The sequence below is a fragment of the Lingula anatina genome, chromosome 3 (assembly GCF_051362555.1).
Source record: "Lingula anatina isolate TDL-2025a chromosome 3, LinAna3.0, whole genome shotgun sequence".
Taxonomy (NCBI): domain Eukaryota; kingdom Metazoa; phylum Brachiopoda; class Lingulata; order Lingulida; family Lingulidae; genus Lingula; species Lingula anatina.
In genome coordinates this window covers 24,419,783-24,437,659 of record NC_141769.1, presented here as the reverse complement: position 1 = coordinate 24,437,659, position 17,877 = coordinate 24,419,783, and the positions used below count along the sequence as shown (strand labels likewise).

At 37.1% G+C, this 17,877-nt stretch overlaps 2 protein-coding genes across 3 annotated transcripts; both read right to left on the bottom strand.

Annotated features, from left to right (window-relative positions):
- Nucleotides 1–1,420: 1,420 nt before the first annotated feature.
- Nucleotides 1,421–7,005, bottom strand: LOC106177947 (uncharacterized). Its single transcript, XM_087008415.1, has 7 exons — nucleotides 6,851–7,005; nucleotides 6,487–6,563; nucleotides 5,872–6,085; nucleotides 5,576–5,652; nucleotides 4,932–5,139; nucleotides 2,286–2,392; nucleotides 1,421–1,886 (listed from the first exon to the last, which is right to left on the bottom strand). Exons 1-7 carry the CDS (start codon nucleotides 6,909–6,911, stop codon nucleotides 1,704–1,706), a joined length of 927 nt encoding a protein of 308 aa, XP_086864541.1. The 5' UTR covers nucleotides 6,912–7,005; the 3' UTR covers nucleotides 1,421–1,703.
- Nucleotides 7,006–9,687: 2,682 nt separating this feature from the next.
- Nucleotides 9,688–16,880, bottom strand: LOC106173472 (uncharacterized). Of its 2 annotated transcripts, none has more exons than XM_087008411.1 (12): nucleotides 16,690–16,880; nucleotides 15,518–15,744; nucleotides 15,104–15,178; nucleotides 14,723–14,882; nucleotides 14,152–14,444; nucleotides 13,631–13,708; nucleotides 13,150–13,316; nucleotides 12,533–12,682; nucleotides 12,242–12,382; nucleotides 11,484–11,625; nucleotides 11,125–11,332; nucleotides 9,688–10,814 (listed from the first exon to the last, which is right to left on the bottom strand). In XM_087008411.1, the coding sequence occupies exons 1-12, from the start codon at nucleotides 16,784–16,786 to the stop codon at nucleotides 10,801–10,803; spliced, it is 1,752 nt and encodes a 583-aa protein (XP_086864537.1). In that variant the 5' UTR covers nucleotides 16,787–16,880; the 3' UTR covers nucleotides 9,688–10,800. The 2 variants fall into 2 exon arrangements, with proteins under 2 accessions (XP_086864537.1, XP_086864538.1); XM_087008412.1 differs by having other exon boundaries at nucleotides 14,152–14,441.
- Nucleotides 16,881–17,877: the final 997 nt, after the last annotated feature.

Here is a 17,877-nt window from a genome sequence, read left to right as displayed (position 1 = left end):
AGCCTCATATTGATTCATACGTGTCCTCCGGTTCCAAATCCCTGTCAGCCCCATTCTCCAACCCGGAAGAAAAAACACTACGATGTGAAAATAAGAATACCACATACTTCTTGTGTGGTGGCCGCAAAGCACCCTGTATTTCATATAGGTCAGTTTGAAACTACATGTACCTTTATACTTCTGGCGAGTTTCCCGTGACCTCTAAGGGTGTATTCCCAGAGATTTAGATCGATCCAGGGATTAAGATTTAAATCCACCTAACTCCCTGGGGGTTCACGCTAAATTGCAGTCAGCGGAGCGCGCACCATTGTTAATTACCCCCTTACAGCTTTCAGTGGGCGGGGCAGACGCTTAAGCCGGCTAAGCTGACAGTAATCTAGTGAGACTCCCCACAGGGATAGATCGATCTAAAATCTATGGAAATAGGGTCTAAGGCTGTATTCCCAGAGCTTTTATATCGATCTATCCCCGCGGGGAGTCTCACTAGATTACTGTCAGATAATCTGGCTTAAAATTCCGTCCCGCCTACTACAAGCTGTAAGGGGGTAATTAGCTTTCGTGTCCGCCCGGCTGACAGCTATTTAGCGTGAACCCCCAGGGAGTTAGGTCAATCTAAAGTAACTGCAGAGTAGCTTAGTTTTCACTTTTGCTACTACGACTCAATGGAAAAGTCTTAAAAGCAATAGTTAATGGAACAAACTACAATATCTTTAGAATTTACAGTTTTTCCCATTGAAAAGATTGAGCCATTGCCGTATATGGTTCCGTATTGTAGTAAGAATCTTAAATCCGTAGTTGACTAGCTCGAGTTATATCTTGAAGGAGGTATGTTCTTTCCAAATTTTTGTTGTTTATGCTTTAATTTACCGACTTTTAGTTGAGCTAGCTGTCAAAAGTCTCCTCCCGAGGAGGCTAGACATCGTCGACTAGAAGCCAAGAAAAAACGACGTAAGCGACCTTTTAGATTCTTTGTGAAACGGGACTTAGTGACGTAACGACTTAATTACGTTGGTAACCAAGCTCTTAGTCAGGTGAACCGACTTAAGTTTTTTTTGTGAAACGGGGCCCAGCACTTTGAAATCACTGATACGTGTATGTGGCGGTTCTATAAGTAAAGAGGTGAAAAGACAAGTGCATGACACCGAAGCCTGATGTAAAAAAGTAAATTGTAATTAATAATGAGAAATGGTCCACGTTGTACCATATTAAAAAAGGCACAGTGTGCTCGCTCCTCCCTCACCCATTCGACCCTTTATGTTACTAAACAGACCAGAGAATGAGATTTTGCGTTGTTTTACTTTCAGCTTCTGTTTTGTTTGCACATTTTAATGTAATCTGTTTGGTAATTCAAATACCGTAGCTTCACCTTTACCATACTTTCATGTCACCAGTCTCGCTGTATCTAATAAAAACACAAGACTTATTTGATTTTAGGCTTGTTCTGCTACTTTAATTCATCTACAGGTTATTGCATTTTGGTATTTGGTATTTGTTGATTTTCTTTTGGAAGACGTATATTTTTTCAGCTCACTCTCAAATAAGTTTTACGGTAGATAAATTTCAATAATAAACAATTACTATTATGTTGACTTATTAATCTAGATAAGTATATGAAAAGGCTACATCAGCAAAGATATTTCAATTGTAACGATAAAAACAAGAAGCCATGTGCAAGTAGTGTTCGTCCCAGAACTTAAATTCTTCTATGGGCACAGGAAGCGGACCTCGTAGTCCTTGCAAGACTGTCCGGAGGCCTGATCCGCATTGACGCAAACGAGACCCTCAGAAGGAGTGCACTTGTTTTTGAAAACCTGCCCGGTTTGGTCCCATGGCTGCTCGGTTGATTTTTCGCGACATTGGATGTCGATAGGCTCGTGGCTGTTGCACTGGAACAAAAGGAGTGTATAAATTTAAATGGAAAAAAAGAAAAGAAAAGAGAAAAAAGAAGAGAAAAATATAAGAAAAAGAAGACAATTGCTTAAAGATAGCATCATTTTCTTGTATTCGTATATGGACATCAAAATCAGATCAAATGCATTGTAGGCTATTTTGTTTCAAAAGTTTCAGTTCTTTGTGGACTGAAAACGCACTTTAAACCGAGGAAAAATATGATATTAATAAGAAAAAATCATGCTTTGTGTTAGTGCTACAGTTAATTGGATACAAATGGTAAATAGATAATAGTCTACATAAAAATGGGATCGTTGTTTTAAAATTTACAGGGTAGATCATAATAAGGCAATGGAACAGCAATTAATTAACTAAATGCGAGAAAATAGCAATACCGGGTTGTGCCCTGTTGGTCCGACGTTCTCCCAATCTCCGGTAGCAGTGGGAATGTCTCTGTTCAGCCAGTTCGTCCAGCGTGCGTTTCCGCATGTCGTGCAAGTTCCTAAAAGACAATTACAATCCCATTATAGCCATAAACAGTAACGCCGTAACTGGAAGAAAGTAAAAAAAGATATATATTGAAAGTAAAAGTGTTTTTCCTGTACTTGTATATACATATGTGACAAAAAGAATTTAAAAAAAGCAATCATTTTACCCCGACCGGTTTTATCGCATCTTCATGGGGTTTGTTGGATCGACCAAAATAAACAAACCCACTGAAGATGCGATGAAACCGGTCGGGGTAAAATAACTGCTGTTTTTTTTTTTATTTCTTCCTGTCACATATATACTGTATATTGAGACGTTTCCGTGAATATCCTGTGAATTGAAATCTTACCACTAGGGTACAGGACCCACGAGATATGCTGTTGCAACTAAACAAAAACCACCCAGTTCGTTCAGAATGAGGGGTAAATTGCCACCAAAACGCAATTTTCAAGGAACTTAGCGAACACCAACCTGGTTTTAGCAGGTAAGATTACCAGACGACCTCCGGGGAACGCACTGTAAACAGCAAAGCATCTTTGAATTGGGGACCATGTCCGTTTCTAGGTTGAACACTGAAACTTCGTGGCTTTCTTTATTGAGGTCAGATTTCACCTGAACCGCTCAACTAGTCGAAACAGAGTTTACAGACATCCAGCAGAGACCAGCGACGAAGCGTGTGCCGCGTCTAAAGTGACTAAGGTCATTAACAGCGTCAGTTGATACCACATTGGTGCCAAAACACCAATGGTAGTCATTGACGAAAACCTGAACCAGATCAAATCAAGGAATAATCTGGGAACCACTTGACCATCATTTGATAGGGGGCACCTTAGGAACAATTTTAGGTTGCAAAGTGAGATAGCCATTTCACACAGACCACTTTTAATAGCAGATTACATACAAAACCAAGTGAATGAGCAGCTACCTTGGTCATCGAAATCGCCACATTTGAACCACATAGACGATATTTGGGTAGGTCATTACTTGCCGAATCAATGGCCTATATGTCCTACAACAAAAATGGACCAAATTGGACAGATTTTGACCAATGCCTAGAATGTTATTCCAGATTGAACTCTAAAAACATATCCCACGGAATGCCTTGCCACTTGAAAGCGCTTGTAGCAGCCAGAAGAGGCCAGGCGTAACAGCGACCATTACTGTGACTAGACACTGACATGAGGGTCCTTTGTGGAGAGTGTAACTCTTTTACAGATAATAATTTGGAAAATATGGAGATCCAAAATATCTATTTTAATTGTTGTCGTATGACATAGAATAAGCAATGTGTTTTTGTTTGCTTCTCTGGCGAATTCCATTAATGAACTGATGTCACAATGACATCAAAGAGGTAATTAAAAGTTATTAAAACACGATTTTAATCCTTATTGAAAAAACTGATGACAATGATTTGGAAAAAATATTCCATATTAAATGTCAAGTCTGTATATTGAAAGTAAAAGTGTTTTTCCTGTGCTTGTATATACATATGACAAAATGAAATAAAAAAACGGCAGTCATTTTACCCCGACCGGTTTCATCGCATCTTCAGGGGGTTTGTTGGATCGACCAAAATAAACAAACCCACTGAAGATGCGATGAAACCGGTCGGGGTAAAATAACTGCTGTTTTTTTCTGTCACATATATACTGCATATTGAGACGTTTCCGTGAATATCCTGTGAATATCACAGGACAAATACTGCAACAAACCAAAATAAATAGAATGTAGCTGTGCTATCTTAGTGTTGCGTTGTGCTATCGTAGTGTTGCGTGCGCGTGGCATGTGACATTTTTTTAATTTGTCATCTTATTTGTTCATTTCATGTCACCTCCTCGCGTCTGTTACAGTCTATAACTAACGCGTGGAAAGAAGACAAACTAATGCCTGCGTTCAAAAGTCAAAAGAGTAATCAACCGATGAATGAAAAATGATGTAAAAAGCACCACAGACTCTTAGATTTTCATTGTTCCCACCGAGTTTTCATGTTATCAGGCTCACTCTGTTACCTTTTTGAGTTTTAGATACGGTTGGCCTTGCCTGAAACAGTATGGGGTGTTAATGTACACTTTGGAAGTGCGTTTCTTATTGGCGTTAAAATACCTATAACAACTGGTATAGCATACATTCTCTACAATTTACACCTACCCAATCACCATACCACTAACGCTACTCTTCCTCTGTCCCGGCACGCGGGCAGGAATTATTGAACGCGGACACACGCACCTACACATATACGAGTATGATGCACACGTGCACACACACACGCGCGCGCACGTGCGCGTACATACTGTTTACACGAGGGGAGAGAGGTTCAATTCCATTCGAAATTTTAAAGTGTCACAGTACTCCGCCGCAATGTTTACAAGCCTGTGGTTCAGAGACGAGGCGGACAAGCTTAATATTTCCATATTGTACCAAGTAATGAATTCATTCATATATATATATATATATATATATATATATATATATATATATATATATATATATGATTAAACACGACGAAACTGACACACATCAGAACTGTAGTTTGGGATAAAAAATTTACCTACCGATGACAGGGCAGCGAAACTGCACTTCGTAATCTTTACAGTATTTGCCGTTCACTTCAGTGGTACACACGAGTCCAGTGTCCCAGCCACACGCCAGCCCGTCATTGAACTTGTCCCCAGTGCTGTAATATGGCGTCTTGTCGCTCTTGTCACGGCAGAGCGTACAAAGGGGTCGCACACCACGGCAAATGTTGTTATTGTCAGTTATCTGCACAGAAAAAATAAGTCCTACGGTTATTTCTCGCAGATTTGAAACACCCGTATTGACCTTATACTTTCTTCTTTGCCAGATTTCTTCACAAGCAAATAAGTTGTTTTTAAAAAAATATAGGCTCATCTGCTGAACCATAGCTGTAATCTTTGTCAGTGCTTATTCACGGACATGTCTGAATAATGATAATTTGTCTGTATCTAATAAACAAATTGCTGTGAACAAGCTTTTCGGTTTTTCAATGTTAAGGTTTTAGCAGGACTGCTTATTATGCATTAAATCTTTTCTAATCTTTTTTTACAAAATAAACGTACAAAATATTTTATAGTATTTAGATATTCAGAAAAGACTCAGGTCGCAATTGTGTATGATTTGAAATCTCATTTTTTCACAATTCCAATGCGTAGATTTAAAAAACTAAATTTTTGATTACCCGAAAACTAGACACGCTTTCCCAGTCTCCAGTTGCACTTGGGTCATCTCTGTCTAAATACGGTCCCGTTTCCACCTCTACAAATGTAAAACGTAAGTAATGATGATAAAATTAAAATAATGATGATAACGACAAGCATTCTAAAAACCGGTCCCAGAAGTCATAACGGAAGTATAAATGTCTAAAGCAAAGCACTTAATTATTTTCACTTTTAGTTTTCAATTAAGATAACACGTTTTTAACTGTTAGTTTTCAATTAAAATATATTAAAATGGGTTGATTTAAGTCATTCTTACTTGTAGAAGGGCAGAGAAACCGTATCTCGTAGTCCTTGCAGTAGCCTCCAGAGCCTTGATCGGCGTTCTTGCATATCAAACCAGTTGTTGGGAGGCAGTTGGCAGCGAGCTTATCGGGTGCAGAACCCCTCCAGCGCGTGAAGACAGTAGAGGAGCCTTTAACACGACACTCGGCCCCAATCGGCTTGCAGCCACCACAAATGTAGTGAGATTTCTGAAATTGATAGAGAAATTAATGGGAGTGCAGCCCTTTCTCTTCTTTGATAGCCGCTCAAAACCGTGTAGGCATTCAAACCCAGTTAACTATCACTGCTATGAGTAACAATGACGTATTTGTGGTTCAAAGTGGCTTCAACATCACCTTTCATTCTCTCCCAGATATCACTATAACAAAAGAGAGCGAGACAAAACACGCCAACGTTTTCAAACCTGAGAACTATGTAAGACAATGTGATTGTACTCATCAACAACTATTTCTTATTGGCTACATCTTTCCGCTCTTTATACCTACATATACCCCCCACCCCCAACCACCCATCCACACACACAGCAAGACCCTGCATCCGCCATTCAACAAGTAAAGATGTTCAAACAGAAAAGAAAAACTTCACATACCCGCAGATCAGCGACAGTTTCCCAGTCGCCGGTAGCCGAAGGGTCGTCGCGATCGTACCATCTGGACCAACTGTGACCTGTGCAATAAATAAATAAACAACCATTTTGGTCTTCTGAATTGCTTTTTCGAAACAATATCGTCTTTAAAAAAATTAGCTTCATAACACGCAATCAAAACCCAAAGGAACAAATTTTAGTCCTTTTTTCTTTAACTTACACAATTAGTTATATGCATTTTCAAGAAAAAAAGGTATATTTTTGCATTATGCACTCCTTGTTTTGTAGTCAGTAAATCATTGCCACCGAGGATGAATTTTGTTTTGGACAAATAATAGAAAAAAAAATGAATTCGAGGCGCACATACCTTGTACTTGAACAACAACAGAAAGACACAACGCGGCGAAAAGCACCATTGTAGTTTCCATTGAACACTAGCTGTGAAAACAAAATTGTTACCTGTAAGCAGACATATAAAAATACGAAAAGAATTTGTGACACCCTTTCGCTTGTTTGAGTCTTTAAGTATACATTTTGTTTTCAATCTCAGAAGATCCAAGATAATGACTTTCAACTCAAAATTTCTTTTTTTCTGTAGTGAGAGCAATGTTTCTTAAAACTCTTCTATTTGAATCATCAAAACGAGCCATTGCATGACTTATCTTATTCCCTTGCTCATAATAGTGAATAAAACTCCCCCGCGAGCTGTTCTTACAGTGCCTTACCTGTACCTCTTCAAATGCCAATTCGTCCGTCGTGGTCACTGCTTATATACCATAACTCGAGCTTTGGCCAATCCCCAGGCGATGCCAGACACCAAAATTAATATCATTATTCTTTTCATCATCATAACAATCATGGGATTTTCATTTCCACAAACTCGTTTAAAGACAGACAATGAGCGTTCGACCTTCATAGAGCAAAAACAAAAAAAAATAATTTTCTAGAAATAATATACTTGCCGGCGGTACATTTTTTTTACTAACAATTAAAGCATCAACTTGTGGTTAAAATACAAACATTCAAAGAGTTAAATTAAATGTAATGTGAACCATTTAATAAAATGCGCACTGTAAACGTGACAAAATAAATATTTGTAAAAAACATTCTTTTTGTAATGCTATGGTAAATTTGACACAAATGACAAATAGATGATAGTCAAATCACCATCATATTATATCAATGTAGATAGGCAATGAAAAATGGAAATGATCTTTATTAACTTATTGGTGATATTAACGTGTTCCGTCCCGTTAAACCTAAGTATTCCCTTTCACTGGTAGCAACAGGACTTTCTCTATTCAACCTTATTCACTCGTACTTGCTTATCTTATCCATATTTCACTGTCTTTCCAATTCCACTTTATTTAGTTATTGGTGTGAATCGTGTTGCACTGTACACGTGTCTGTATTAAAAATATTTTTAGCAATTCATAGTAAATATTGTATGTCCTCCCCTCACTGGCGGCACTTTTACTTTTTTTGCAACTTTTTTTTTTTTTTTTTTTGGGGGGGGGGGGTGAAATTGTCCCGCTACGTCCGATTGTAAACAGGTATAAGCTGCAAACTTTGTGTTTGTTCGGCAGAGTTTTCTTCTTAACATATTTAAATTATATAAACGGGTTTGTTGATAAAACTGAAGAAGGTTAGTGAAAAACGAGGGGGTGACACAACAGTGTTCGCTTATTAACCAATCAGGAAAGTTCAACACCGAAAACATGTCATCAAAATTGCATTTTCTAATTCGTCATATCTGTCGCGCCAGCCTCAAAATTCCGCACAGGTGCCGCAGGAGTGTCTAGGTCACTGTTTAAATTTGAAAGAGACGAACTGCATAAGATGCATATAGTTATATTTTCAGAAGTGAAGGTTAGAGCGCGCACAGAAATAATTTGATCTACAAAAAGTTGCATCATTTGACGATGAGTGCCAGGCCGTTGTGACCCAGATACCCCCCCCCCCCCCCCCCCATCCGTTTTCACAAATACTCTCTAGTGTAAAATGATCATTATTATCAAAATTTGTAACGACTGGAAGAAGAGTTTATTGCAGATAACGTTAGTTCTAAAAGAAGTACATGTGCACCTTGCATAACTTTTTAAAAAAATTTTTTTTCTGATTTTGACCTTTATATTTCGGATTTTCAACATATAAACACCCCTTTTCTCTTTCAAGCCTTTCTTTGTATTCATCCAACCTGATAGTCTTTATCAACTACCTATATGGAACTCGGCAGCGTGGATAACTGGTGAGACAAATGACAAATAAAAAGCGAGGAGCATTCAAGTTATTGGTCGGGTTCCCACCGAAATCCTGCGTTATCAGTACCAAAACAAAATGCACTCTTTTACCTCGTTGAGTTTGTCTGGGTATAACCTTTAAAACATTTATCTATTTGTAGTATAGAGGGCTAACAAATGTTACTGTCACATTTAATGCTCGAATAAATTATTATTATTATTATTATTATTATTATTATTATTATAACGTGGACCATGTATGACAATGTACAGCTATGGGATGTTAATGCTTGTTGCATAAGTACAATTGTTGTTGACGTAATTAATTAATTCGATCGTGTTGGGCAAAGAGTCCATTGACAAGAAATAAATTACAACTGGCACTGACAGGCAGCAGGCAGCTAGTTTGTTTGGTGCAGATCCCCTCCTGTGGTTTTTTAAAGACAGCAGATGAGACGGTCCAAAACAACTCAAACCGCCAGTGGCAAAGACCTTCAAATACAGGAGAAAGGTAGACCTACACGTGCCATGATTAGTTTAAAAAAGGTAGTTAAAAAAAGAAAAAGGAAAGAAAACCTTGGGGTCACATGGTCTGGTACAGTACAGGGATATAAATCCAGTAAACAGTAATATAGCGGTAGTGTTACACTATTTATTTTCGATCTTAAATGTAAATCCAAACCATGAAAGAGAAGTCTAAATAAGAAACTAAGGTCTCTTCAAAGTAATAGATTTTAAATAATAAATATCCACCCACTTAAAGCTGACGGAAAAGGGAGATCAGGTAACGATTCTAAAGTTGAAGAAATAGTTGTGGTACATTACTGTTATTTGGCTCTTTTGATCTCGTCCACCTAAAAAAGTCACCAGAGGTGGGGTAATTTGGTTTAAGCCAGTCCCAGGTACGAGCCCCAGGTACGTACTCGGAGAATATATTCATGTTTAGGGCAACTAAAAGAAGTAATGAAGTCCCAGTATTCAGTTTTATTCATCTTGTTTACCAAGCAGACACAAACATACAGTCAGAGATAAAGTAAAGTAAAAAAAAATCCTGTGTGAAAATAATAGTGATGATGGATGATAAATTTATTTTATTACAAGACATATGTACATGTACAGTAGATAGAATGGTAGATTCAGGGGCGGATTTAGGCCGTCTTCTGGGTCTTTCGGAAGACGGTCAGATTTTTAAGTTTACATTGACGGGTATCTAAGGTTTTCTGTCGGAAGACGGTCAAAAATGGAGGATGGATTAACAAAGATAATTTGGAAGACTGTCAGAAAATATCTCTGGATCCGCCCCTGAGATTTGTGGCAAGCAGAAATCAGCATGATCTCCTATAAAGTCCGTGGCTCTCAAATGTAGAGAGAGAGAGAGAGACGACAGAGAGACGGTAAGGTGACCCTAGCTCTAAGACTACTCAAAGATGTAGATTGCAAGTAATGTAATGAGTTAAAATAGCTTTGGTGAAGCAAGTCTAGACTTTTTAAAAATTATTTTTAAAAAAGGAAAAACAATTAAAATGTCTCAATAAAATTTTACATCTTTGGTGCTATTTGGACACATTATCATGTATCCACGTAAACCAAGAATAAAACGTCGGAATATGATGAAAAAATACCATTTAAAATAATTGTAATAATTATCGTGTCATCCAAGAGTTTCATCACATAAAACAATAAAGCACATTATATTGATTACAAAATTGGGCTGCCAACTGAAAATGCAAACATCGAGAAATAAATGATAGTAAAAACCTATTGTGTCATTCCTTTTTACACTGCTGAGATACTTTTTTTACATGTATATATTATACAGTGCATATAAGTCTGTTCTATGACAATATGTTTAAGAAATAGAATGCTGCATAGGACAATATATTCCACCTTTCCCTTTCTTGTCCTGTGGATCTTGTCTTGGACCGTGTTCCATATAGTATTGATAGAAACCACTGTAACAATATTAATATAGTGCTCGCGCATACATGTATTTCCTGGACTACAAATAAAAGAAACTTGGTAGACCTATGGCGTATGGAGGTATTCTCTGGGCATTTTACAAGTCTTTGTATTCCCGTCATTTCCGCCGCACTGAAAAACGAAAGATAATATGTACTTGGTAGTCAAACAATTTATGATAAGATAATAGGCGTTTTTTTAACTCCTTGCCATTGCCTAGACTTCGACGCATGTAGGTCTAAAATCCATCTGTAAAAATAATACTTAGGCCTATTTATTATTTATTTAATGTTAAAATGGTTAATTTGTACGAGACAAAGTCGTGGTTAAAGTCAAATATCCTAGTTGAATGAGAACATTGGGCTTTATAATTACCATGAGAACTTGAAGAAACCTTTTCAAGCCTTAACCAAGCCGTATTTTACACTTCTCGTCCCCTTACCTTCTGAACACCAAGAAGTCGGTTCACCACTAGCCCCGCGTCGTTGAGTATAGTGCGAGGGAAGAGGCGCCCTTTTACTTACACAGTCGCCCTCTATACACCATTTTCCTTTTCCACAGAAAGTGCCATCCATCGGATTCAGCTGGTTATGGCATGACGTCGTAGTATTGCATAGTAGAAAATGACAAAATTCTGGAGATTCGATAGGCTGAAAGTACAATCAAAGTGGCAGGCGGTTTCCACTGAAAACATGATAACTTTTTAACAGAACTAATCTTTAAGAAACTTCAACACACACACAGAGAGAGAGAGAGAGAGAGAGAGACTTTGAAGAAGGATGAAGAAGGGCCAGATCTTACCGTGCATGCTTTCGACTCGTTTCCAAATACCAGCTGACATTGTTCGTCTGCATTGTATTGTTCACCGTGAAGCTTTTTCGTCATATGTTTAAATTCTTTCTCATTTTCGTACTGTCCACTGTCAGCGAGACAACAGGCATTTCTTGATGAGTGGTAAAAATATAATAACATTTTAATAATTATTTTAACATTTATTTCATGCTTGGAAAAAAACGATATTTATCGTGGAATACTATAAACTAACATAAAATGCTGTTGTATCTATATACAGTAGTAATTACGCACAACACGTAAACCTATACATATGTTTAATAAGCTTAATTTACATAAACAAAACAATACAAAACAAAAAAAGCAATACAGTTTTTTGTGTTACATACAAAACCTACAAAAACTTTTTCAACTAGGTTGCTTTTCACAAAGATTTTAAAAGGCTGTCTTTTTATTGTTAATAATTTATTACGTAAATTGTGATTGGCAATTAACAAACGTTTGATATAGGTGAAAGTAGCCCATTTCTTTCTGCCAAATTCATATTTATTATGGGCCAATCATACTCAAAAACTCTCAGACCAGTATGGCACTAATGATCACCTATAGCAGTATTTACCTCACTTAGTCGGCTATCCGATTTTAGCCGTCGCTAAGCTCAACATCCCTAAGTCTTTTCCGAAATTTATTTTCTTTTTCGATCAAATTGAAATACTTATTAGGCCCGCGGTAACCCACATTTGAGCAATGCGTTGGGAGTTACTTACGTCAGGGTTTCTTTAAATTTCTCTATGGAACAAGAGGAGAACTTATAATATTGAAAAAGAGTCGTCACATTGACTTCAAAAATAGAGGCAGTCATCAGGTGGCCCCTACAGGCAGGAGTGACGTCATGAAGAGCTCCGAGGCTGGAAAAGAAGAAAATACAGTGCACAACATTACAATAAGGCATACGTTGTGTCATGAAATATTACATTAACATAGGTCGTCTAAGAAACTAAGAAGAGAAGCATTGCTTTCTTTTAGAGACAAGTTGTAGTACGAGCGCGCGCGCATACCTGTGGCCTAATTCATGTGCTGCCGTGAGGTAGGACAGCAGCCCGGAATCCTCAACAAGAGACGTGGAACCAGCTCTATTACATATTGCACCCACATTAGCTAGACCGAGAAGGTAAGGTTTTTCCGGCGTACGGCTTGTTATATCTCGCCTGCGAAAAATAACATGAAACATTAGGCCTACTAGAAATAAGACCCCATTTCCAGAGATTAGATCGATCTACTTTAGATCGACCTAACTCCCTGGGGGTTCACGCTAAATAGCTGTCAGCCGAGCGGACACGAAAGTTAATTACCCCCTTACAGCTCGTAGAAGGCGGGACGGACATTTAAGCCGGATTATCTGACAGTAATCTAGTGAGACTCCCCGCGGGGATAGATCGATCTGAAAGCTCTGGGAATACAGCCTAAACACTCGGACTCGGGTTGGGGCGTAAGGGGCTCTATCAAAATAAAGCTAGGATTCTGCTTGATTGGTATTGTAGGTATTATAAATTGATAATCATGTATTTTAAAATATCTTAATTTTACAATTTTCATAAAATAATCACAAATCTGAAAATATCAACACAAAAAGACTGTGAAAATTTCAAATCTTTTGTATGCCCATTTAAGACACCTTGTAAAAGCCATGCCGTGGTCATGTTTTGGAAATGAGTTATAAGATTTTTGTAGGAATTCTCTCCAATAATCGTAAGTTTCGTATCCGTCAACCAGAACTCTGTCCAATCTCTCCGGTTCTCCAGGGAAAGTATATCTACCGAAGCCGGGTGCCTGGGAGGAGTTCTGATGAAATAAAACAGAAAAAAATTAACACAAAATAAGCCAGATACATTTTTTCTAAAAGTGTTTTTATGACTAGGTGTTACGATAGATAAAACAGCAAGTAAAAATTGTGTTTAAAATTGACGATTACTTAGAATTTCATTATTGGTTAAAAAAGAAATGTTTCGACTCAAAACGACTTTTTCTTTTAGTGTACCTTTTGACCTCTATTTCTTCCTTCAGCTTACAAAGTCAAACAACGAATCTTAAGTCAAGCCTTAAGATTTTATACAAACAACGAGTCTTTAGTCAAAGAGCTAAAAAATTCCAATTACCGTTACAATGACATAAGCTGACAACACCACGTGGATATTCAAATCTGGATCTTCTATTCTTTGAAATGTGAGGTCCAGCTGTAAAATAATTCAAAGTCCAAACATAAAGAGCTAAACTATGTGCCAATGTAGGGATGAAAATCAAACCATATAGAGAAATGAATGTAATTCATTATATTTTACTCGAAGATGCCACACGTTGTTCAAGATAAATTTTAAATAAATATCTTGTTGTGCAATAAAAATAAATATTCCACCGGCCTTAAATACAACAGACAAAAGATAAGAAAGAAAACGAAATATTCAATGGGAGTTCACGGGCAAAGATTTTTCGGATAGGGATCCAACCAACCTAGAGGTTTCAAGATACTACACTAATTCAAATAACTCAACCAAAGTAATAGATTTTCATTTGTTTTAAATTGATCTAAATACTTTTAGTCTAAAAGCAGTCACGGTTTGACATAAGCTTTTGCTTTATATACATCTTTTAATAATATCCCAGATTCAAGAAAACATACCATATTCGTGATTTTAGCATAAAGCCGTTTCAATTCCCGTTCAGTTTTGTCGACGTTCTGGTCATTCCTTGCCATATAAAAATCCCACATCGAGTCATCACTGAGAATAAGAAGCTCGATGCAGGCGTCAACATGGTTCCCACTGAACCTGGGTGATCCTTTCGATTTGGGTGATTTTTTGTTCTTTTTAGTTTTAGGTTTTTTCGACTTCTTTCCATGTCTTTTGGTTCGGAGTAACGGTGGTTTGGGCAGAAAAAACGTTTTGGCGGACCGACGTTCTCGAGCGTTCCCTTCTAGAATAACGTTATGGTTAAGGAAAATGTTCAGATAAACCTTATTCTTCTAGGTTCTAGACCATTATGGTAAAGCAAATATTTCCGATAAACCTTGAAACACAGCAAATCAGTTTTAAGGGAAATTAAAATTTGAAAACTATGAAAATAATTCATTTCACCAATACTATGGTATCATATATATATATATATATATATATATATATATATATATATATATATATATATATTTGTAAAATGTATATTGATAAGGTAATTTATGCAATCGTCTCCTTTACCCTTCGTTCCGCCAAAATGTCGAACTTCCGTGTCTGTATCAATGAAACCCCTGCCGTCGACTGCGTTTATGCTTTCAATTTTCTTTCGCAACACGTGATAGTTATCGTCTGCTACGTGCCTCAACTCGTACATCGTGTCACCGTCAACAACAAAACCCTCCTGGAAATGCAATTTTTTTCTAAGACGGCAGTGGAAAAATGTACAAAAATCACTATTCAAGACTGAATACAAGTAGCGTATACGTAATTCAAACTGTGTGTGTGTGTGTGTGTGTGTGTGTGTGTGTGTGTGCATTGATACATATAAAACTGAAATGTTAAAAAACTACCTTTTTTCGGTCGGATAGTCAGCTCTTAAATGTCTCTTTAAACTTTACTTACCAATTTCTCTTTATCCGCCACAACAAACATGCCAACAGCCGCATTACTACCCTTATCCTGGTACAAGACGAAATCCTGAAGAGGTGAAAAATTCAAATTTTAAGATGAATATTTATTTAGGCTATAACTATGTTATTTATACAAAATCGGGTATAAATTGCCCTGTAAAAGCGTCGCTGTGTTAAAACCTTTAAAAATATAAAGAATAAAATAGGTCACAGACTTTTCCACAAGACAGAAAGTAAAGAAATAAACTATTATACTCTAGATTCAAAGGTGCAATGGAACAATGAACATGATCAACATTATTGGATAGGAATACCTTGGTGATAAATTGATACTTGTTTATTTGGCACTTAAAGGCATCAAGCTCATTCTGTGTTTTTAAGTGATCAGAAACTTGATATTACATACATCTTCACTCTCTTCTTCTTTCTTCAGGATACTCCCGTCGTCCGCCACATAATACACTGGGATGTTATTGATATCAATGCGACTGTTCCTATGTAACCGAAGATCGAAGTGCTTACTATAGGCATCAAATTGGTACCGTCTTGTAGCGAGATTTTTATCCAGTCCTCGTTCTACCCGACCCCTCACGGCAGCTTGCGGCAATTCGCGAACTGTTACCAGCTGAAAGTCTGCAAAATAAGCTTTTTAAAAACCCTGCATTTTGGCATGTTATGTAATTAAAGCGTGTTTTAATCAATCTACTGTTTTCATTCATATGTACATATCTAGAAAAAGTGACCAACAATTCTTTGCGCCTAGTGATGTTTTTGGTCTTAAAAACTAAATATTCAATTCTTTTAAGAATTATTAAAATAACTGCTATCTCAGCGGCTGTTTTTGCATATTGGTCTAAAAGCGTCATAAACGTTTGATTCACGACAAATCAGCTTAGCATAAGCACAGAACGCATGCTTTTAGATTATAAGTGAAACGCAACTTAACCATTTAAAATTATTAGAAATCTTTGTTGAAATCCAATTGTTTTTATTTGAGTTCCCTTGTATAAAGAGCCCCGAAGGGAAACACTGGGAAGTGTGTTTTTTACAAAATTTTTACAAGTTTACATTTTTATAAATTTTCAATTTGATCGCTCAAAGAATCTTAGCTGCACTCCCTTCAAATATCACTGCAGTATACGATAACAAAGTGAAGAAAAGGTCAAAATGAATTTAGTACACTTATTCATTACGTGTGGCGATTTCATTGTATCACAATTGTTTTAAGATAAAATACCCATCTTGTTTGTTTTCTTTTTTAACTACATGTTTAAACTAGTACCGTGTTTTTTAAATTCGATTAACCGATCGAGATGACAGCCGTGGAGGCATGGAGGCTCGCAATTCCGGATACCCAGTGACAACGTGATGGTGAGCAGTTGTCATGTCACCTTGGAGCGATCTCTATCGATTTGGAGACCCCGTCTTGTACCCTCCGAAAGATAGAGTAAATAATATAACCTCCCTCATTCCCTATCGTTTTGAACAGATAACTGGTCCACTACATGAGTTGAAAAGAAGAACAAAGCTTTATGGATTCCCTCAAAATTAAGTTTGCTAAAAAAAAAAAAAACGTACCTAAACCTTCATCAGGTGCCCAGTCAATATGAGCCGCGTCGAGGCAGGTGATGCATGATCCCAATAACAAGGTAGGTAGAATTGAACCAAGCTTCATGGCGACCAGAAGAGAACTTCTATTTCACAATTTTACCACTGTAAAATGGCGAGCTGGGGACACAGCCTAACCGTCTCTTGGTGTTGTCTTGAAATATTAAACTGCTTTTGTCGTAAAATGTCCGTTTATTTATCGGAGGTGTGTGTCGTTATCACAGAGTAATGGAATAAAAGTGTTTGGCAAATGGCTGTCCGAAAGTACGATGTATTACATAATGCTACACGCTTGAATTAGTATGCCATGACTGACATGTGACAACAACCTTTATTTCTTTATCTGATCTTAGACTGACTTGTAGACTGCCGTTTCTAACACTGACAAAATGACGCGTCTTGCTCTTTTGGTATAATTTCATACAGGAATACATCTGCCAAAACGGCCATAATTTCTTAGAAGCTAAATGACACTCTAAAAAGTTCCCCACCCCAAAAGATTTATCAAACTTTTGTAAAACTTTTCTGATCTTTCCTAATACTTGAAAAACCAGCGCTGGACTATGAAAATATAACCCTCTTTGTCTGCGACAGATACTATCGAAACTACATTTAACTGATATTTACTAATGTTCTAATACATGTCGCCTCTTCTATTTTTTAAAAAAATATTTGGCTGAAGGCCTTTGTGCCATTTCTATAATTTTACTATTTATATGCATGATTTATCACTGATCTTTGTCTGGTCTATATTACATAATAGTACATGGTCAATGCATCCCATAACTGACGCGTGACAACAACTTTTATTTTTATTATCTGATCCTGTAGTCTTTTCTACAGTCCGCCTCTTCAAACACTGACACTATGACGCGTCTTTTACTTTTGGGATAGTTAGAAACTTGAATGCCAAACGACGATTTTATCTTCGAATCTAGATGATATCAGTGAGATGACATCAGATGTGATGACAAAAATGGGACAATAGAATTATTTTAATAGGACCTCTATTTTATAATTGTACCCATCTCTCTTCCTCACTTCTCGAACTTGACCAATTTTTTTCTAAAACGTTTTAAGATTTTGTCCAATAACTGAAAAACCAGCGCCGACGATAATATAACTTACTTCGTTGGAGAAAGTGCATGTAGTTATCAA